The sequence below is a fragment of the Leishmania mexicana genome, chromosome 12 (assembly GCF_000234665.1).
Source record: "Leishmania mexicana MHOM/GT/2001/U1103 complete genome, chromosome 12".
Taxonomy (NCBI): Eukaryota; Euglenozoa; class Kinetoplastea; order Trypanosomatida; family Trypanosomatidae; genus Leishmania; species Leishmania mexicana.
The window spans coordinates 15315-37011 of NC_018316.1; the positions used below are offsets into that span (position 1 = coordinate 15315).

Consider the following 21697-nt stretch of genomic DNA (forward strand, 5'->3'; position numbering starts at 1 on the left):
GGCTTGTGATGTCCATTTGCTGTAGAAGACTCTGCTGGGGATCAACTGGGCGGCAGTGCACCAGGCGCTCTGCAAGCGCAACCTTTCTTTCTCGTCGGAAGGCTCAGTGAGCCTCTTCGTGTGTTTCCCCTGCGTGCTTTGTGCATTATGCTCTCCACCGCTCACTCTATCAAACATGCGTCTCTTTTTTCACAGACATCACGGGGTGCTTTACTTTGCAACCACAAAACTGCGCATACACACGAAAGCGGTTGCATACGACGTGGCAGACACTCGAGGGCAGGCGAGCAGGAAAGCGAATACACGAAGGGGTCATCAAGGAGGCGTCCACGCTAATTGGTTGCGTAGTATATCCCGTCTGCGGACTGGCTCTCTCTCGTTCTGACGCGTTCGCTGCCGCGGTTGCCGCTGAGCCTCGATCAACGTCCCATGGATCTGTGCGGCACCGATGTCTTTCCCTTTCAAGGCGGGCGGTTGGGGACTACCCCAACCGAGGACTTCTACTTGACAACTCTTGAGAAGAAACTGTTGCGGATGTCGGCGATGGAGCAGCTGCACGCGTGCTGTTTTGCTGACCCTCAGCTGCCTACTGCGCGGGATGGTGGCGAGCGTTCGCTTCTATGGAGCGTGCTGCGCGAATCGACGCGCGTGTTTTTGTCTCTGATGTTGCTCCTCTGCGTCGTGGCGCACCTCCTGAACTGACGACAGATCTGCTCAGATGATGTCGACACCCTCACTTCTCTTGGCGGGGGTGGCGCAAGTTTCTTTTTGCTGTCATTATCTTGCTCTGCTCACTGTTTGCTTTCTTTCCTGCTCAGTGCCTTGCTTCTTGGAATTCGGTGTTCGCAGCGTTAGATTCCCTTGTATTGCTTTGGCGGCGCAGTCGTAGCGTGCGCGCTGGCTGCTGAGACAGCCGGTTTTCTGTCACTCACGTCTGACTTCAGGGCTGCATGTCTGCGACAGGAAAGGACAGCTCGTCAGATGATCCTCCGCTGTCTGCTGTATGGTTTCTCTCGTCTACCTCGTTGTTCTCGATCTTCTGCCGTCTCGCTTTTCTTCCCCCCGTTGGTACCACGCGGACCCCAATGGGCTTTCCGGGGCGATTCACTGAGCCACGACCCACTCTACACGCTTTCAGTAGCACCAACATGCAATCCGTGCTTCCCTACACCACGAACCCGGCGCAGATCGCGTCGATCGAGAAGCTCAAGCTCATAAACCCCTCCTCAGCAGCTGCGACTGGGCCGTATGTGAGTGTAAGGGATCCGAAACTGGTCGTCGGAGGGCTGCTGCACAACTGGGATGCAGAAGCGGCGCACGCGCTGCTTAACGCTCCAAAATCCGTGCAGACGTGGGACCTGTCTTGGACGGAGGACGAGACGAACTGGGAAGAGCGGGTGCACCGCTGCACCTACCCAGAGGAGGTAGAGGATCTACTGCCGGCAAAGTGGATCGGCTATCGTGTCCAAAGCGATGTGGATGAGACCCTGGCGCGCGTTTGCAAGCTGTGCACGGTGCTGGTGGACAGGTTCGTTTCGCTGTCGCAGGGCAACAACGCGAACGTGTCCACTGCTAAGTGGCGCCAGCGCCAGGCTCTGTATGACAGGCTCGGCGCCGTGATGGAGCTGCTCGAAGCGTCCGTTGGGGAAGCGATCCCCATTCTGAAACTGAAGGACCCAGAGTTCATTCACAACTGCTGGCGCCAGATGCAGGATGATGAACGAGTAGAAATTATGTCTGTCCTGGGGACTAAAGAGTACGATTAGTCCTGCAATGTTGGGACCACGCCCCTCCGGCCTTTCGCTCCGTTTGCCGTTTCCTTTTTTCCCTCGGTTTTCTCATATCTTTTGCATTACAGAAGAGCCGATTGCCTGCTGGTTGGCGGCTACATGGGGCGGGGGTGAGGTGGTGAGGTGCCTTCATCGCAACGGCGACGGGGACTCTGGAGAGATGAGGAACGCCTCATTTTGGTTTCTTGTTGCACACTTCGATCGCTAGAGCGAGCAGCGTGATGCTCGTATTTGATGATTTTGTTTCTTCCCTTTTAGATGTCGATGCCGAGCGCGCCCCGTACTCAAGGAAAGAGGCAGTATTTGGTAGCCAGATGGTATTCTCGCGTCTGTTTCACGAATCGCTGGGCATAGTTATCATGTCTCCGTCGCGCTCTTCTGCTTCGCCGATCCCTGGCTATCCCCGATGCCTTTTACTCTTCGATGCGACTGCAAGTCATCCCGACAATGCCATTTGCACAACCATGTTTGCTTCTACTTTCCCGATTCTTCTCCGTACTGTGCCGCCCTTGCCCTCTTCATGGCCATTTTTACATTTCGCAGGTGTTTTAGTTATATTTCACGACGTTCTGCGATGCGCCGTTTTACAGCGCGCCTCCAGCTGCTCACGTTTGAGACACTTGTTTGCGGGACTCATGGCGTGTTGCCGCCTCCGACACGTCTCGCTGCGGCATGTGCGCGCGCCAAGGAGGAGTTTGCATCGCAGTGCAGCACGAGCGCGCCGCCGCCAACGATGCTGACAACGGCTGTTGTGGCTACCCACCTGCTGAACAACAACCTCAGAGACGCCGCGGCAGTGCTTGTATCGCATCCCTGTCAGCAGCAGGTTCTGGAGGGAGTACGGGACTATGTGAGGCAACATCCTGGCGTGTTTTCGGTGTCTACGCTGACCGGCATGGTAGAGGAGGCACGTTGTGTGAGTGAGGGCGCTGTGGCTACCTTTCTGCGCGCAGCCGTCGATGAGTTTCTTCACGGCTCATCCGCTGCATCTAGAGAGGGCGACGAGGCGGCTGCGTGGGATGTGCAGCGCGAGAACTTGCGCTCCCTCGTGCTGCGGCACATTCGCTTTTACCCTGTCTGTGTATCCTTTCTTCTGGGCTCCCTCTGCGCAGTAAGCCGAGGATGCGCAGGGGACCGCGAAGATGTCATCGAGGTAATGCAACTCGCCATGCGCGAGCGCTCGATGAATCCGCGGGACTTCGGTGGTGTTCTGGATGTCGTGTGGAAATCAAGAGAGCCGCGGCGCGTCGCGATGATGTGGGGGTGGATGCAGCACACATCTGCCTGCTGGGACGTTCGCGCGGCCTCGATTGCCATCATGGCGTTTTCGGAGCTTCATCAAATGGACGAGGCGGTAGCGTGCATGCAGAAGCTTGCGGAGGCGGACTGTGACCCGACGATCGACGCTCAGGTCGCCTTTGTAAGGTTCCTGGGGGCGCGAACACCATCCCTGCTTCAGTATGCAGCTCAGTTGATGCTTCACTGGCACCCCTCAGGCGAGCGGCTGTGGCGCGGAGAGGCGCAGGCCGTCGGAATGGAGCTGGTGAAAATCTGCTGCGCGTGCGGCGAGCGTAAATTGGCTGTGGAGATGCTCGAACAGATGGTGGCGACGAATGCAGGTGTGCCAGCAGAGCTAGAGGCGTTTATGCTGCGGCCCGGTGCCGCTGCCCTCGGTGAGCATCACAGTGCATCGGTGGCTACGAGCAAGACGCTGCAGGAATTGTTCATTGACGTTCCGTTGCGCCTGCCCAACCTGGGAGAGCAACCAGGACTTGTCGGGCTTCTGCTTTCACTAGGCATGGCCACCAACCGCCTTCCAGAAGTGTACGATGCGCTGGAGAAGGCGTCGTTGACACCTGCCAACTTTCAAGGCGCGCTTGGCTGCTTTACGACAGGAAGTGTTGTGAAGGCGGCGAGTCCTGTCGCCGTGCTCGCCTGCGTGCGCGAGGCTGGTGCGCGAACGGGACATAAAATTCCTGAGGAGATGGAGTCGTGGCTGCAGCTAGCGACAGAAATGTAGGCCGAGAAAGTCGAAGAGAGAATGTGCATCAAGCGATGGTGTCTTACTCTTTGCTGTGACGAAGGTGGGAGGCAAAGTTGCCTTGAGGGCGACGTTGGCCTCTACCTGCACGAACGTGAGGTGACCAGCGCATTCTTGATGAAGGAATCAGTGGGTGAAGAGGGTGAAATGGAGAGTGGGCGGCAAGGGTGGATATCCCTATTTGCTGCCAGCTGAGGGAGTGGATGGTGTTGCTCGATCTTCAGCCCTCGACTGTCATGAGCATACAGGGATTGCTCCGACAGGGTAAGCGTCCCCCACCCCCCTCTTTATGCGACAAACGCGCTCGTCTTTGCTTGCGTGTTTGTGACTTGTTGTCGCCAGCGTGATAGTGCCAGCTGGGAAGCGAGGTGATGTGATGAATAGTGAGGAACTAGAGAGGGATAGCGGCTCTCTCCGCGCACCCTCACCACCACACATGCGCACAGAAAAAAAAAACAGCGAAGCGCCTCATCGATTGAGCGAGAAAGCACACTCGCGAAGCGCAACGTAGGTGCGGAGGATGGAGCTCTGCAGTGCGACTACGACTGCCGCCAACGCTGGTCTGAGGCGGCTTATGGCACTTATCCGTGTCATTGTGTCGCACTGCTGCCTCTGCATACGTTCACCCTTTGCTCCCTCAGCACGAGTTTGCATACGGGAAGACTCACGGCACGTCTTTTTCCTCTCCCTTCGCTGTCGTTTTGAGGCCCACGCCACCACAAGATGAGAGCGCAAGCGGAGTGTATACCACCTCGCGCACAACGGAAAGGCACTATGGCGTCGGACTCGATGAAGACCTTTGACTTTCCATGCCGCCAATTATCAGAGGTGTAATCACTGACCATCAAGCTAGGAGTTGTCGGTGAATTTCCTTCTCGCTGCGCCAGCGATGCCGAGGTCCCTCTAAAGTTCTTGCTTCCCAGGTACGGGCAACGGGTGTAATACACGCAGGACAAGTGGCACGTGCGCGCCCTTTCCATCGTCCTTTCAGTTACTGGAGACGCTATGCTAGACAAGCTCAAGAGCTCAGGGCGCATTACGGAGACAGCATGTGCCCACTTAAAGGACTCCGCTATCGTCGACGTCGAGGGAGAGGGTTGCGTGAGCATGAGGAAGTCGGACATCTTTCTCGAGGATGTGGCGGCGACTTGTGGCGAGGCGGAGCACATGGCACCCCTCTGATGTGTCTTTTTGTGGTCGCGGGCGAAAACGTAGTTTTGACCATGAGAGGGAGCTGAAGCAAGACCTGAGGTGGGGCGCTGGACTGTGTGTTGTGCTTCAAGGACTGCACCTGTGCGCCTATCAAGTGTTTCAGAGCTGTGCCAACGTGCAAGAGGTTGTGCAGCGCATACAGGCGAATCCTGGCAGTGTTGTAGGTGCAGTGCCTGCGACCGCATCAAGTGGGGGCACCGCCGATGAGAATACCGACGCAGTGGATGACAAGGCCAGCTGCGCGACTGTGCCCGCCAACGGGGTCGATATGGATATCAGCATTGGCATTCTGTTGACACTGTAGTGACTGCCCTTGCGCAGTCGATGGATCAGATGCTGAGCAAGTGCCCGGATGGGGCGGTTTCACAAGTGAGGCACGATGGATGGCGCACTCCCATTCACAAGCGCGGAAAGTCGCTCGGCTTCCGTTTTTTTTTCCTCTTATAGCCCGCCCGAGGCCACTGCGGCTGTATAAGTACGCAGTAAGTGCTGCGGGCTATCCGCGCTGGCCAGCGCGTTGTCGATAGTGCGATGCGCATGCTGAATTTTCATCTGTCCCTCTCCCGTTTGGCACTCTCGGTAAGCGCAGGAGCACGCAGCTCAGCACCGCGTGCCGGCGTACGTTTTGGTTTGACGTGCTCTACCGGAACGGTCGATCGCTCTTTAAAACGCCGCGGTACCTGCGGCGTAATGGGATGTGAAAGATGGTGCCATTTATTGGCAACCTGGTGACTTCCACGCTCTGCCCCGTCGAGGGCTGGCACGAGGAGCACGGAGTCGTGCTTTAGCAGCATCGGCGGCGAGCCATCGCCGAGGGCTCAGAAGAGCTTGCCATTAAAGACGGAAAGGGCGTGTATAAGCCGAATGCGCGCAAATGGTTGAAGAGCGAAAAGGTCGACCTCGGAGTCCTTGCAGGCTCTGCTGATCTGCTGGTGCTCGGGGCGTGGTACCGTAGCAGAGGCAAGGGCTTGCCAGTTGTCCATCTGTTCGAATGGACTGCCTTGACACCTCCGTTTCCGCCGACGCCCCTGAGCGGTACAAGACGCTCTGCAAAGTACGGAATGCCCTCAACGATATCCAGGAGACGGCCATCACCCGTGCCTCTCGTACCCGCATGGTCGCCGCGTCACGTGGCATGGCTAGAGTGCCAATCGGCTAATCTGTCGGATGTGGGTCTGCGAGGCCGAAGCACAACAGATGTGAGGAAAATCGTCGGAGCAGAGCTGTAGGTCACCCAGACGCACCCCTCAGGTATTTCAGCTCGTTTTCCGCGCACGCTTGTGCGTGCATGCCGACGAGGCAGTCTCCACGGCGTCAACCCTGCGCGAGCTGCATCACATTTTGCGTACCTGAAAAGATAATTTCATCTCTGTCGCGGTGTCTACCCACTTGCGCCTTGTGGACAGGTACGCGATGCTGCTGCAGGGCGAGAAGGACTCTTCTGCGGTTCCTCCACCATTTTCGACTTCGCGCAGCTATGGCGCAAGCGTGACGAGAAAGTTGCTCGGAGTCTCTCCTGAGACGTGTCGCAGGGCCACTCTAGTGGCGGTGTTGTAGGTACCGAAGGACGATGCCACCATCCCAAGCGTTCCGGGAACGGAGTTATTTGCCCTATTTCACACACTTTTGTGGTCCAGGGAGGGTGGCGTGCGCGCGGTTTCATCCCCCGGATCACGGATCTCTATGGCCCAATTTCTGGAAAGGCGGACGGGCAAGCGCCTCCCCGTCACCACTACCAACCAACTCCATGGGACAGATTCCCTTTTCCGGGGTCAGGCCTGGTAAACGTATGGGGTGCGTGTTTCTCGAGGTCGTGTCTGCGCAGCGCTCGATGTTACCTGCCCAAGTGCCCTCAGATCGATCAGCGATCCCTAGAGGAGGTGCTCGCGGAGGCCTCGACGTATGCGCAGTGCAATGCCACCTTACTGCAGGTTGTGCTGCCGTCTGTGGGCAGGCGGGTGTCCACGTCTCGTGTGCTCCATCTCGTGGTGACCCTTAGCGCGCAGCGCAATGCTGCGAATAGCGTGTATGGTGTCTCACCGCCTAGCGGTGCGCCGCAGAGGACAGCACAGAAGGCGATCTGTCGTTGGAGCAGCCCTCGGTCTACCGATCCTCGCATACTCCCAAGACAATGACGCTGTCCTCCTTACTGCAGCGCTGCGGCACCATATCTACGACCAACGTTGGCGCGAGAAGTGGTGGATGATATCGCCTAGGACCTGTCTGATGTAGCGGTGGGGTAGATAGTGCAAGCTAACCTGGCGTACATGCGTGGCCACTGTGTACACCTCGCCACAACGCTTGCTCTTACGGCGCCATGGACCCACCTCGTCCGCGTCGGTGACGTCCCGCTGCCTTACCTGAAGGAGTTGAAGCGACACCTGACTGCAACTGCCAGCGCTGAGTGACCGCACGACTGCTTCTTGCGAAGGTGTACGCTGCGCAGCGAGGGTATTTGCTGGTTGGAGAGCTCGCGCCATACCGCCCGACTCTGGCGGCATGGTGTATCAGGCTGGCCGCTCAACTCGGCGCCGAGGTGCACAGCTCTTAGCGGGTGGTCGGGAGGCACACCACTACACTAACACTTACCGACGTCTGGGACGGCAGCTGATCAACCACGTACACGCTCAGTGGGGAGCGGGGTGGAGTCGCTTACTGCCAGTTGAAGATTTGCGCTGTCACGGCGGTAGTGCTGCCTCTGGACGCCTAGGTCTTTAGCCTGCTCGCAGGGGCGCAGACAGCGTTGATGCACTCGCCAGTGTCTACTGTGATGAACTCGGCGCCGATTTGACGAGCGCCGGGGATTATGCACAGCACGCTCTGCGCGCTCCGGACTCGGCTGTTGCCCGCAACGTTCCCGATCGATTCCCGGAGTCGATGTCATTGGAAAAAGGGCGTCAATGCGGGGCGGCTGGATCACTGCGCCGTCCCTGGGGCATACGTCTCGACTTCGTTCTGGTGCGACCTCACTGAGGAAGCTGTGAACGCGTGTTCAGCTGGCGCTTCCGATTCCAGTGAGTGCACTGATACCATGTCCGATGGATCCTCGAGCGCTGCCACTTACCGCGACGCGAGCGGCTAGCCTGGCGAATGTTTTTTTGCGACGTGGTTATCCTCGCAGCGACAAGAGGCGGCACACATGGAGACAGAGGAAGAAGAAAGGAGAGGGGTGAGAGGCAGGCGCAGCGGACGGAAAGGATGACATGGGGGACGTGTTTGATGGCGCAGTGCCACGTGGAGGCTGCACTTGCTCTACTCGTTCGCTCCAGCGCTGCTGTATTGTCTCTCTGCATGCCACCGCACTATTTGCATCGTCTCCTGCACTCAGTGCGACACCTGCGTGTGTGCACGTCGAGCTGCGCGGTGTGGCCATTTCGCAGCGTTTTGTGTTTGACTGCTCCCGTTTTCCTCCACAGTGATTTTTCACGTACGCACGCACGCACGCACGCTTACCGTCCTCTCAGCCTTCGGTGTTCTATGAAGGTGGAGTCTTCCCTCCCCCCTCCCCGAATCTCGCTTCCGTCTCATGCGCGTCCATGCACGCGCCCGTAGATGGGTTGCACTTCATTTTCCGAGGTAGTGAAACCACGAGCAATCAGCAGCGTCAGCGCTGTTGTGTGCCCCCTCGTTGTACTTGTTCAACTGGGTTGCGTTCATGGCTGTCCCCGCTTCTGAGGCTGTATGGACTGATAGGCCTAGGGTGACGTCGTCACCCGTTTGCACCTGCCTGGAAACGGGCTGTGTGCCGACGCGTCGCACCCGCGGCGGGTCACGTGCGTGTGTATGTGTGTGTGTGCACGAAGCGTCACAAACCACTTGTGTGTGCCCGGTGTAGCCCTGCCACTCCGCGCTTCTGCCTTTTCTCCCCTCTCCGCTTTTATTCATCACCCACGCTGAGCACGCTCAAACTTCACAAAACACCCCGCCAGTGCGTCCACCGGTTCTCTTGGCACACGAAAAGTGTGTCCGTGTGCACTGTGAATTGAACTCAGGGCAGCAGAGCATTCATAGAAGAGCGTCAATGAGCAGAGAGCGCGCGAAAGGCGCGACCGCGGCAAACGCGCCGCCACTGGAGATGCTCCAGAGGCTGCAACTTTTTCGGTCCACCCTGGTGAACTTTTTAGAGTGGCGAAACTTCAGCGATGTTGTGCACGGCTGCTATGTTCGTGTACTGCTGGAGATGCGCAGCACAGAGGAGAACCGACGCGAGAGTCCTGATAACTACTACATCGCGCTCGTGAAGGGGGCCCAGCGCGGACCGGTTTACTCCGGCTTCTCCGCGGACGCCGTAACCACAGAGTGGCACATTGTGATCGAGCTGCCACCGTGTTTCCGCTCGACACAGAACGGCAACGTTCTGCAGCTGAACTCCATCTCCAACTCCCCGTTCAGACAGGCGGAGTACCAGAATTGGGTGGACATGACGAACGAGACGAGAGAGCTGTCCTTCCCGAGCCTCCCGCAGCTGCAATTTCGTCTAGGGATGCTGGAGGAGCACAAGCAGCAGGCCCTCGCCCCGGAGCCACGCCGTCATCGTAACGGGGAGGACGTGCAGGCTGCGGCGCTGCGAGAGCGAGCGGTAGAGGAGAAACGGAAACGCATTACCGAGGAGATCATGGCGACGCACGTGAAGCTGCGCCGGATCGACCAACTGAAGGCGCTTTCGTTGGAGGACTTGCAAGAGGTGGAGCGGGAGATACTCGATTTGATCACGGGGGTGCGGATATCCATCAATGAACGTTCCAAATGCATGCTGTGCCACAACAGAATCTGCACGGAAATCTGCTACCCATGCAAACATCAAGTGCTCTGCAAGGACTGCGCCAAGTCGATCCGTGGACAATGCCCCGCTCCAAAGTGCAGGATGCCTGTGCAGTACACGTTTGAAGCGTTTACATCGTAGCGTGTGCGCTTCCCTCGTCGTCTGTGCATCGAACCTCAGCAGGGTTTGTGTTGCCTGCAAGGCCGCATCGTTTTTTTTTCCTCGGCGTGTGTGTCTCGCCGCCGCTCAGCCACTCCTACTCGTGTTGCAGATGTGCAGTGGTCTCTCGTTTCTTTGTCGCTGTGGACGCTGCTGTTGCAAGTGAAGTGTATTCTCCATATGCGGCACTCTGGTCGCTCTGCTGGGATGGTCTCAATCTATGGCGATACTCTGATGTGTTCACGTTATTCTCGGGTGGCATGGGCACACTCTCCCGCTGTGTTTTGTGCTCTGTTTCGCTGTCCTCTCTCCCTCTCTGGCCGGGATGCGGTGGAGTACGGGGGAGCGCATGGATGCGTACACGGGCGCCTCTGCTCTCTCCTTTCGGGCCTCTTTGCGTGCGTGTGTTTTTCCCTTTCTGTTCACCGTCTCGCTTCCCACCATTTCGTTGTGTGGCGGCTGTTCTCGTGTTTTCGTTTGCTCGTCTGCTCGTGTGCTCCTCCGCGTCTTGGTGGCGTCTGCGCCCTCCCCTCGATGCGTGTGGAGTGGCGTAGTGCTTCGTCGCGTCCCCCCCCCCGCGTCTGAGTCGCTACGGTGGCGATTTGGCTCTCTTTCGTCTCAGTATGTGTGTATGTAGGCGATGTCTTTGTTGGCTGTCATCAACGGGAGGGGGGCGGAGGTGAGAGGCGCATCGACACACACACACACACACACATATACACCCTGTGTGCGCTCGTGATCGCCCTCCCCCTTTCTCAGCGTGGCGCGGGGCTTAGTGCTCTTCGTGTGTCTCCTATTTGCCCTCTCTTCTCACTCCTTCGGTCTTCAGTAGGCCATGCTGCGGCGCCGCTCGGACAGTACAGCAGGCAGACACGCATGCCGGCAGACAGGCAACTAGATGACCTTAGAGCATGGCCAGTTGTTTTGTTTCGTTTGCTCAATCGCCACTGCGGCATCCCTTTTCGCTGTTTTTCTTTTTGCGGGTCAATCGCCACTTCTAGTTGCTCGAACACCACAACAGACATGCGAGGCGAGGGCTGGCCCAAGTGGACTCTGGCGGGCACCCAGCAAGCGTGCAGACCCGCGAATCGGCGGCACTCCTTCACTGCAGCGGCGTTTCCTTGCAGCGAAATGGCACACTTTCCATCATGTGCGATGAATGACAGGGGGTGGTATTGGACATGTTCTGTCTAGGGCTGTGCTCTTCAAGGCCGCACTCCAACGGTGCTGTGTTTCATGCCGCACTCCCTCTCTCTTACCGCTTTCGGCGACCTCCTCAGCACACTGGTCTCTCCCCTCGACCCCCCCCCCTCAAACAAAAATTCTGTCGCCGTCCACGTACTGGCATCCGCCAACTCTCTCCCACTTCACCTCTGGACAGCAATCTCTCGGAAACGATACCATTGCGTGCGCACGAGTGCCACGTACTAGAAAATAGATGGACGGGAGGTAGTGCCGGTGCTTGAAGTGTGCATTGCTTGTGTGGTTCTTCTCCCCTGAGCAACGTCGCGCAAAGGGCGTTCCGACACGACGCGTCGAACCACATCGTGTTGAGGCCGCCCGACCGCGGCTTCTCCTTATTATCCCTGCCTCGATTTTTCGAGGTTTTCGTCACTCCGCTTCTGCTGTGTCTCTTGCGTCCAGGCACGGTGCTGTACCACTACTGCTTTCATTGCCTCCACCCCCATAGACTCCTCCCTCTGAGACGGGGAGAGCAACGTGACATTATCGCACCGCCTTGGAAGATGTTCAGGAGCGCTTCCACGTTTCAGGCGGTGCCGCAAAGCCAGTGGCCCATACCCTCTACCGCGCGCAGCTGCGTTCAGTGCGGCAAGTCATTTGGCCTCTTTCAAGCTGCAGGCAACTGTCATGGATGCGGGCGCGTGTGCTGTCCCGGCTGTCTCACAGAACATCTTGTGCTACCGGGTCAGCCGGGCACCCAGCCGGTGCCCGTGTGCAGTATATGCTCCAAAGCCATCAAACGCACGCTCGAAGAGGCGGAGATGGCCGTGCATCGATGCCACCTACTTGAGGAGATGCTGAATGAGCAGGCCAAGCAGGCCGAGAAGCTGCGCAACGAATTGCGCGAGCAGCGGGAAGAGAACAAACTTCTGATACACGAGAAGGAGAGCCTCAAAGCGACCATTGCGAGGATGGAGATCGAGGCCGAGGTGGTGACGGCCAAGACGGCGGCCGTCGCAGCTGCAGCTGCTACGACAGCCACTGCAGTAAGGCCAGTGCACTCTCCCGCGGCGACGTCTTCGAAAGCAGACGCTGAGATGCACGTCGATGCGAACAGGTCGGCCGAATCACTCGCGGCCATGGAGGAGACGCTGAACAAAAAGAAGCGGCAACTTGACATGCGCGAGGCAACGCTGAAGGATGCGCTCAAGAAGGTTTCGTCCGACGCGGCGAAGATCGCGGATCAGCGTGCTGCGTTGCAGGAGCAGGAGAAGGCGATGATGGCACATCTGACGGCTCAGTTTACATCTCTCTTCGAAGAGGAGCGGCAACGTCTGGAGGATTTCTGCGCAGACGCCGTCACGGATGTCCAGAACAAGTATATGGAGTGGGTAGCGCAGCAGCAGGATGGCGCCATGGCGCGTCGCCGGAGGTACGAGCAAGTGATGGAGGAGCGTCAGCAGCGCGCGGCTACAGAGCTAGCCGAGGCGAAGGCGGAGCGTGACGCGCTGCAGCGCGCACTGGAGAGTCAGCAGGTCCAGCTGGCAGCGTTGCAGGAGATGGCGTTGAAGGTAGGGACGGAGAGTCGGAGTGAGGGAGCGGGCAACGTCCTTTCGTCACAGTGCGCACGAGAAGAGAAGGAATCACTCGAGGAAGCCGTTGCCGGGGCTGCAGCGCTTGCGGCGGCGGCGAAGGGCCAGCTTCATGTGGGCCAAACTGAGCCGGTCTCTACCAAACCCTTGTTCGAGGAAGAGCGGCAGGCGAGTAATGACGCGGCTGCTGCGTACGCGGCGCTGGAACAGAAAGCGCAAGACAGCATGGAGGCCCTCGCGCGTGACATGCGCGCCAAGGAGGAGGAGTGGGAGAGGGCGAAGGCTGCTGCGGTGGCTACTGCTGAGGCGGCTGCACGCCTCTCGGAGCGCGAGCGGCTGCTGCAGGAGGTCGAGGAGGCTCGACAGCAAAGCCGGCGTGACGTCGAAGAAGCGGTGCGGGTTGCGACGCAGCAGCGCGACTCCGCCATGGACGCACTCCGTAAGCAGCACGAGCATGACAAGGAGGAGTGGCTCTCCAAGATGCGGCAACTGGAGGCGAGCCGTAGGCGAAAAGAGGAATGCCCGCAAAGCCAAGAAAAGTCCTGGCGTGAGGAGAAGGTGGCGCTGCAGAAGAAGTGCAGTGGACTCGAGGCGCGCCTCGAGACACGAAAAACAGCAGCGTGGCAGCTGCAGCAGCAACTACGCGACGCCAAGCAGGAGCTGTCAGATTTGAAGGCGAATACGCGCGGCAAAGAGGACGCCGAAGCAGAGGAAAGGCGAAGGCGAGCGGATGCCGAGGCGACGACTGTGCAGCATTCGGCATCCGCTTTCCTCAGGGAAGCTCAACAGGGGCAGCAGCGGATGCTCGAAGAACAGGCACGCGCCCTTGCACTTCTGCAGGACAAAATGCAGGAGCTGGCGCTGGCCAACGGTGCAGCTGCCAATGCCAGAGACGAGAGGCAACGGGAGGCAACTCAACGGCTGCACACGGAGCTGGAAAGCGCTCGGCAGGAACGGGTCACGGCACTGGAGCAGTTGGGTCGCATGCGAGAGACTGCAGCGGACATGACGGCGAGAACGAGGGAGGAGAGTGCGCAGCTCGGGATGCTGCGTGACGCAATGCAGAGGCAGCAGCGAGCTCTAGCCGACTTGCAGGAGGAGCATCAGCGCACTGTTGACGAACTCCATGCAGCACGAGCTGCAGTGGCGGCGGCAGCCACTGCCGCTGATGCAGCTGCCCCGTTGGTGGAGTCCCCAGATCCCGTGATGCCTGCCGTGGACGACATCTGCTATCATGCGTTGCTCCGCCTGGAGCAGCGCTGGCTGCAGCAGCAGGCGCATCTACAGAGCTTCTACTCGGTGACGCTGTATGCAGTGGTGCAGCAGGAATGGACACAAGTGTTTGAAAGGATGGCGTCGTCGTTGGCGGCGGAGGCAGAGCGGCAGCGGAGTTTGCGCATCCGAAACGCGGAGGCGCTGGAGAAAACGACAAGTACCATCAAGGAGGTGCAGGATGACTTGCGCCTGCGCACGCAGGAGCTGCTGCAACGTCAAGTCGACGTTGAAGAACGCGAAAGGCGTGTGGAGGACAAGAAGAAGCGGGTGGATGTGGTGTGCCGCAGCCTGTACAGTGTAGCTCAAGAGCTGCGCAAGAGACATCTCGACGCCGCAGAGAGTTCGGCGTTGGACGAGGTAATGCATTCGGCCCGTGTGATGAGTGACTCCCCATAGCTACCTTGAAGGAACTGCATGCGCGGGGTGGCCGGTGACGCATGTGCGGCGCCGGCGCTCCTGCTGGAGATGGGCAAGGTAGGGCGGCGTTGAAGACGAGGGCTCGTCGGCCAGCCCACTCTTGGCAAGCGCACCTCTGTGGCGTATTCTGTGTTGCTGTTTTCTGCGTCGTGTCTTCGATGCGTTTGTGTTTTGGTGGTGCGTTGGGTGCCGCTGCACCTCGCCCACCCACCCACCCCTCCTACGTCTCCTCAGGCACGCCCCGGCTCTCTGCTCAAGGGCAAAAATACGCGGACGAGCGTGTTTGGTGCGCCCCCCCCCCCCTTCCATCACTGTGTGTGCCTCTGTGAGATTCTTCTTTGGGCCCCCGTCTCAGCGTCACGTGTGGGTGGTCGCACCACTCTCCGCAGCAGCTTCGTCCCTCGGTCGCGCTTCATCCTAAGTGTGGGCACTCTGTGCACACGGGTGACAGCAGACATCTCTGCGTGCCTCACTCTTGCCTTCATCCCGGTCACCGATCACGCCATTCACCCGCTTTGCGTGGATGCTGCGCGGTAGCCGACGCCCCCCCCCCGTCTTCGCTACGTCGCCAACTGCTTTTCCGCACGTCCGCGTAGCAAGGAAAACCCCCGCCTGAAGGGAACACTGCAGCAGACGGTGCGCATGTCTCGAGCCTCGCACCCGTGGCGGAGTGAACCGCCCACTGCACCCACTTCCTCCAACCGCTGACTTCTACAGCGGAGAAAGACGCATGCCCCTTTCCTTTTCGGCAGCCTTGTGTAGTGCCCCTCCGTCTCTCTTCACCGAACGCTGTCTGCGCTCGCGGCCGTCTGACACGTGTTGCTCGACTTCTCAACGTCCGCCTGCATTTGCCCAACGTCCATGACGGTCCCGACTCAGGCAGCCCCAACGCGCACGCCATCACGCCGAGCACATACTTGATCACTGATCTGCGCACTTGCTGCACGAACAACTGCACACATACACGCGTACACATACGCACGCAAGGCACTATAAACCCTCTTGTGTTGTGCCAGCCTTAGAGAGCGTAAATAGACGCACGCTGTGCCTCCACCGATAGACCTGCCGCACTTGCAGCGGGACCTCCCATTCGTGCCTACACACACACGCACACACGAGGGGCAAGCAGCACGGCAATGTCCTCCTTCTCTAGATCTGCCCTGGACATGCTTCAGGCAGCCGAGTGTGCCCTCACACAACGGCGCTGCTACGGCAGCGGTGTACCGGGAGGGGCAAACTCCTTCGCTTACAAGGCCATCAACACGGGAAGTGACGAGTACGCTACTGGTCAATGGCACAGAGACCCAAACAGCAGCACTCTGTCGCCTGTGGAAAACGTGGAAGAGCTCCAGCAACAACTCGGTCGTGTCATGCGTGAGCTGATCGAGTTGCGCGCTGAGCTGGCTGCTGAGCGAGATCGCCGGCACGAGACGCTAATCGCGATGGGGCGGCAGTGGAAAGAAGATGTTTTGGTCGAAGTCCATCGACGTGGCGCGGCCCTTCAATCGGATGTGTCCGCCGTAGAGGAGAAAATGACGGCGCAGTGGAAGGAGAGCAATGAAGGCCGTCTTGTGATGCGCCGCCAATTAGAGGAAGCCATGCGCGCCGGTAAGATTCGCGACACCAGCCAATTTCAGCTGCGGGAAGAGGTCCAGGAGACGGCTCGGCAGCTAGAGGAGCGGGTGGACATGGCCCTAGCGCAGAGCAGCGCCGCCCGCGCGGATTGCAGCCGCCAGCTCGAGCAAGAGCGGGCCACCCTTTCTCAGCGCCTGGACGCTGAGCTGCTGCGGCTAGTGGAGATGCGGCGCGACGATCAGCGTGCGCTGCAGCAGGCAAGGGAGCTGATGCGTGACGAGAGCCTGAGGGTGAGGGATGACATACGCAGGGTGGTGCAGGAGGTGTGGGAGACGTCGTCATCCGCGCTTCTGAAAACCGCCACGGAGCCCATCGAGCAACTCCGCTCGGAGTTGCGACAAACCAAAGCAGCCACGCAAGCAATGGAGGAGAGGGTGGCGGACTGTGTGCGAGCGTGCCAGGCGGAGTGCCGAATGGTCACGACGACTACGACGGAACGACTCCATGCTCTGGAGTCGAAGGAGGCCGTTGCGATTTCGTCTATCGACCGCGCCGAGCGCAAGGCAGACTCCGCGTACGAGACTGTGCGCCACATGGAGGCCACGATAGCGGCGGCGAAGGAGGCAACAGAGCGAGCGCTCGTGCAGGTGGCCGGTGCTGCGGAGCGGACACTGAAGGTAGAGCACGCGCTCACAGATCGCGACAGTCGCCTCGTTGCAGTCGAAGCGCAGTTGCATGCTATCGCCACTGCAGAGGGTCTGAGAGCGGAGGTGGAAGCCTGCAAGCGGCAGGCTGGTCGCCTGGAGAGCCGTGTGGAGGCTGCGGGGGCAATGTGCACGCGAGTGGAGCAGCTGGCAGACCGCACTGCACAGCAGGTGGCGTCGTTTGCCGATCGTATTGAAAGCTGCGAGAGGTCGACACAGCGAAGTGTTGACGCAGTGCAGAGAGTACAGGACGGTCTGGAAGCCTGCGAGTCAGCGGGCCAGCAGACGCGCACCCGCTTTGACACCAGCGAGGCGGTACTCCAGCGCCACACCCACCTCCTTGCGCAGCTGGAACAGCAGATTTCCGGGCAGGAAAATCGCCTGGGACTTTGGCGTCAGCAGCAGGAGCAGCAAGTGAAGGATCAGATGACGGTGCAGCGTGAGCTGGCAGAGCGCGCGGAGGTGACGCACACCGTTGCATCTCGAGCCCAGCAAGTCAGCAGTGATGCGCGTGCAGAGGTGCACCGCCTGGAGCGGCGCATTGACGACGTTGATCGCCGCCTCACCTCTACTTGCGCCGAAACGACTACCCTACGCGGCTGTATTGATAGCCAACACACGCAGGCTCTTGAGGCACAGCGACAGCAGCAGCAGGTAGCAGACGAGTTACGGTCGCTGGCATCCGGGATGGATGAGCGGGTAGACCCGGTAAAGAACCTCGTGCGGAACTCGGCGGAGCGGATGGAGCGGGCGGAAGCTCAGGCACAGGGCCTTGGGAAAAAGTTGGCGGAGTGTGAGGAGCGCCTGCACGAAATGGGCGCACGTGTGCAGGACTACTTGAAGGATGCAGTGCGGCACCATGCCGGTGAGGTCCAGAAACGCCTCTTCACCGCGATGAACGAGGGCATTTCGCGGGTGACGGAGCGAGTGGCGGCGGTGGAAGAGGCTGCAGATCTGTCGCAACAACGCGTGGCGGACATGCCACAGCAGTTGGCCGCCATGCAGCAAGCGTCCGCGAAGCTGCAACGCCACGTTCAGTCCCTCGAGGCCAGTCTTCAGTCCTTAAGCGGACAGACAGAGAAACTCGCGGTTCATGCAGACACGCAGGCAGACGACCGTCAGCGCTTGGGCACGGTGCAGCAGGAGCTGATGTGCCTCACTGCCGTGCAGCAGCGCACGCTGCAAGACGTGAGGCTTCTCCAGGAAGCAATACGGGTGCTGCAAGCCATGGCAACGGTCGGTTCAAAGAGGGACTTCTCGCTCAGCGAGCTGGGCACGTCACAGGCTCGTACGGCAAGCACGGAGATGGCTGCTGCGGCGGATGCGATCTCGTCGTCCCCGTCGGCACACCAACCTCCCGGCTCCGGCGTGCGCACATTGTCGCACGCATTGGTGACCGGTGAACAGTCTCAGCCGCCAGCGCAGCGGGCAGCCGCGGTTGCAGCACCGCCGCTGGCGAACATCTCTGGAGCTTCTTTGCAGGAGCTGCAGGATCGCCAGCGCACGCCTTCAGGCAGCAGGAGCGGCAGCAGCAAAGAGGGAAGCGAAGGGCGACCAGCGCTGCATCTCAGCGGCGTGTCCTCTGTGCGGCCGTCGAATGAGCAGGAGGAGCGCTTGAACTCCCTTGTCGAGGCGGTAGACGCCAGCATCGCGTCAGCGGACGGAGACAACACTGTGGAAGCCTTCCCGGCGAGGCCTGGAGCGGTGGCGAGGCTGCCATGCACCTCCGCCGGGACCAACGGCTCGGCGTCGGTGCTACCGTGTGCCACGACAAGGACCGAAACGGTAGAGCAGCTGTCCGCGCCGGCACACGACTCCACACAGGCCTCGGCGGTCGGCGATGCCAGCCACTGCACGGCGATTCGCGAATTCCCCACCATCATGTCGTCCTCCTCGCTATCTGACAGCGACTCGAGCGAAGAGGGTAGGAGGGGGGTGCAGGAGCGTGTGGCACCCACGCGGCGTGGGGCGCCTTCCGAGGAGCGCACCGACGACGTCTTATCTGAGCTGACCACCGCCATCATGCTGACGAGCGAGGCGTCGACAAAGCAGAGCAGTCAACGGGGCAGTCGCCCACCACCGTCGTCCGGGCAACAACGGGGGGTGAAGATGTCCACCGCCTGGGGGCAGTGCTCCTCTGGGTCATCAGAAGAGGGAGTGCCAGTGGCGCGCCGAGCAACATTGGGGAGCGCGCCTCCGCCGCAGTCACAGCATCCGACAGGTGTCAGTAAGAGCGAGTCGGAGAGCGCGTCGCAAGGGGCCGGGGCGCTGGACGACAGCGACGATCGCGTGCAGGCCATGTCGCGGCACGATTCTGACACAGAGGAGGTCGAGAGAGCGGTCACAGCTGAGAAGGCGATGGCCGGCGTGGCACACCCGCAGCCCACATGCACAACCCAGGCAGCCGCCGCTGCTGTTGAGCGCTCTCCTGGCAACCCAAACTGGAATGACTGGGACAAAGACGGCGAAGAGGACGACGTCGAAGAACGGCGGGGGAACAGCGAGGAAGAAGACAAGGCGTTCGAGCCGCAGCCCGTCAGGCCCCACGCAGCGCGACACACAGCGTCTGCCGCAAGCGAAGACGACACAGACGATGCCGCCATGCACGTTAAGGACGCAGAGTCGTCGAGCAGCACACCAGGGCCGCGAGAAACTGACGCCACCACACCCGCTGCGGGGCTTACCGCGACGGTGATGCATCGCCGGCAAGACGCGGAGGATGATTTGCGCGCGACGCCGCGCCGAATGTTCGTGAGGACCTCCGACGATGGCCGAGGGGTGGGCACGCAGCAGCAAGCAGCTCAGTTGTCTGATTCAGTTCCTCGGCATGGGAGAGGCACGACTTCTTCGTCCTCATCGTCAGCGGAGAGAGCGGAGGCGCTGGGTCTGCGAGGTGCTCGGCAAAGCCTGCCGCAGCGTGCAGCCACGCAGATGCGCCAATATACCAACTTCGACGACTCCTCCAGCAGTGACGGCGACTAGGCCTGTGGCACGATTGCGGAGTGATGAGTCGCCACCGTTGTTTGCCGCTCTCCCCCCTCCCCGCTTCCCCGCGCCTCGGTGAACTTTTTCTCCTTTGTGTTGCTCGCGCTGTGGTGCGGGGGGAGGGCGAGACAGGCACCTGCCTCGCAGCGCGCACGAGTGTGTGTGCACACTTCTGCCGAGCCCACCCGGCCTGCTTCTTAGTTGTGTCCGCATGTTATAGAGACCTCATTGCTTTCTGTGTTGTTGTGCGTGCATGTGTGTGTACTTGATTGATGGGAATGTCGAGTCGTTGACATGTCTTTCCTCGCACCGGTGCCTCGGCGACCAGGACGACTCTCCGAGCTGCCCTCATGGACATGTGGGTGCATGTATACGCGTGCGGTGAGCCGGCGTCGTGTGTGCGTGTGCGTCGGTGCTGCTCGCATTTTTCCGCTTTTGCTTCTCCACTTTCTCTCCTCTTGGTGTGCCTCGTTTTCCCCAGCCGTGTCCACACATGCGTGCAGTCCCGCGCGCTTCTCTACGTGTGTGTGCTGCAGGTGAGATCAAGCAAAACGTACTCGCACCGCAGCACCTCTCCTCAGCTCGAGGGACTCCGACATGGTGGCGTAGGCGGAAAGGGGCGCTGCTAGTGCTCCAGAGTCTGTTTCGAGTGCGGAGGCGCCAAAAACGTACGCTTGAAATTTCTGCGGTGTTTGCACTCCGAGGAGAGAGCACAAGGCATGCGGAAGGTCCATGACGGAAGTGTGTGTGTGTACGCGCAAAGCGGTCTTTCACGGCAGGTCCCATGGTCTCCGGCCTCTTGCACCCTCGTTGTCACGGTGAATGCTTCCTCGAGGCGCTTTTACGTCACTGCACACGTGCAAGGAGCAGTGACGCGTGCGTTCTGCGGTGGCACTCGTGTGGCCCCGTTCGCCGAGGCGGCGCGAATCGTGCAGGCGTGTGAGTGTGTTTGCGCTCGTGGACTCTGGCGCCATCGCACGCGGCATTCTCCCGCTCCGCTTTCGCTGTTGTGTATCCGTCTCCTCCACCCTCTTCGCCCTTTCACGTTTTCTTCGTCTGTTGCGCTCTTTTGTTGTTCGCTCGGCGTGTTGCAAAGGTCGTCTCGACATTGATTGACGTGACGGCACCTGTCCGATCTCTCTGAAGTCCGTGCCGTCACAGCCCTGCCCCCCCTTAACCGCCTGCAAAACGCATACCTATCGTTGACTGCGCTCCGCTTCTCCACCCTTGCTTCTGCTGTCGGTGCCCTGTCCCCGTCGCTTTCACACAAGCAGTGGTCCACAGAGGGAGCAACGCTGTCCCCCCCCCATCCCCTTCCCCACAAACACGCCCCGACAGCGCTTCTATAGACGAGCGCGCGCACTCTTCTCACCTGCCCCCTCAGCCACGTGTGTTCACGACTTGCACAAGAGCGCCACTACGAAAGGCACATCAGTGAACCATTCGACACCCAGCACCTGATCGCAGCTCGCCCTTGCCCAAGAAGAGGCGGTGGCGTCGCCTTCGTACCGCACCTTCCGTCCCTTCTTCTCTTTCTCGGTTCGCCATATCGGATGAGGAGCTGCTGCCGCTGTGCATAACCGCATACGCCGCCGCCCTCTCGTCGTGCCTTGGAAAAGTGCGCTAAAACTTTCAGCTTGTGGTGCCGGTGGCTGTTTTCCTGTTGTTGTCGTCGACTCCATCCCCACACCTCTCCCTCCCTCTCTGTGTGCTTCCACACTGTACGCGTTCTCCTGCAAGGTGAGCGGTGTAGGGCCTTGTGCACACACTCGTGCTCGTCTAGGGCGCAAGTGCGAATGCATCCACTGCCTCTCACCGGCGCAGTCTTGCTTTCCGTGTGTAATCTGCTCTCCCTTTCTTCTCTCTCTTCGCGCTCTCCTACTTGTCGCGGGGTGCAGCGGCCATTTTCGGTTGTGGCGGCGGTCGCTCAACTGACGTGTGCATCAAGACCCTTCTAGTGCGTGATTTCGGTGTGTCACTGCGCCGTCTCACTTTCCGTTCTT

The 21697-nt window shown here is 59.8% G+C and overlaps 6 protein-coding genes across 6 annotated transcripts; all 6 read left to right on the forward strand.

Moving 5' to 3' along the window:
• Positions 1-429: 429 nt before the first annotated feature.
• Positions 430-702, forward strand: LMXM_12_0075 (hypothetical protein; the record flags this gene model as incomplete). Its single annotated transcript, XM_003873062.1, has 1 exon — positions 430-702. One exon carries the CDS (start codon positions 430-432, stop codon positions 700-702), a length of 273 nt encoding a protein of 90 aa, XP_003873111.1.
• A 446-nt stretch (positions 703-1148) lies between these two features.
• Positions 1149-1766, forward strand: LMXM_12_0080 (conserved hypothetical protein; the record flags this gene model as incomplete). The annotated part of the gene is made up of 1 exon (XM_003873063.1): positions 1149-1766. One exon carries the CDS (start codon positions 1149-1151, stop codon positions 1764-1766), a length of 618 nt encoding a protein of 205 aa, XP_003873112.1.
• Positions 1767-2196: 430 nt separating this feature from the next.
• On the forward strand, positions 2197-3810 carry LMXM_12_0090 (conserved hypothetical protein; the record flags this gene model as incomplete). The annotated part of the gene is made up of 1 exon (XM_003873064.1): positions 2197-3810. The coding sequence occupies one exon, from the start codon at positions 2197-2199 to the stop codon at positions 3808-3810; it is 1614 nt and encodes a 537-aa protein (XP_003873113.1).
• Positions 3811-9118: 5308 nt separating this feature from the next.
• On the forward strand, positions 9119-9946 carry LMXM_12_0100 (conserved hypothetical protein; the record flags this gene model as incomplete). The annotated part of the gene is made up of 1 exon (XM_003873065.1): positions 9119-9946. The coding sequence occupies one exon, from the start codon at positions 9119-9121 to the stop codon at positions 9944-9946; it is 828 nt and encodes a 275-aa protein (XP_003873114.1).
• A 2021-nt stretch (positions 9947-11967) lies between these two features.
• On the forward strand, positions 11968-14409 carry LMXM_12_0110 (hypothetical protein, unknown function; the record flags this gene model as incomplete). Its single annotated transcript, XM_003873066.1, has 1 exon — positions 11968-14409. One exon carries the CDS (start codon positions 11968-11970, stop codon positions 14407-14409), a length of 2442 nt encoding a protein of 813 aa, XP_003873115.1.
• Positions 14410-15800: 1391 nt separating this feature from the next.
• LMXM_12_0120 (conserved hypothetical protein) lies at positions 15801-19691 on the forward strand (the record flags this gene model as incomplete). Its single annotated transcript, XM_003873067.1, has 1 exon — positions 15801-19691. The coding sequence occupies one exon, from the start codon at positions 15801-15803 to the stop codon at positions 19689-19691; it is 3891 nt and encodes a 1296-aa protein (XP_003873116.1).
• Between the last annotated feature and the right edge of the window lie 2006 nt (positions 19692-21697).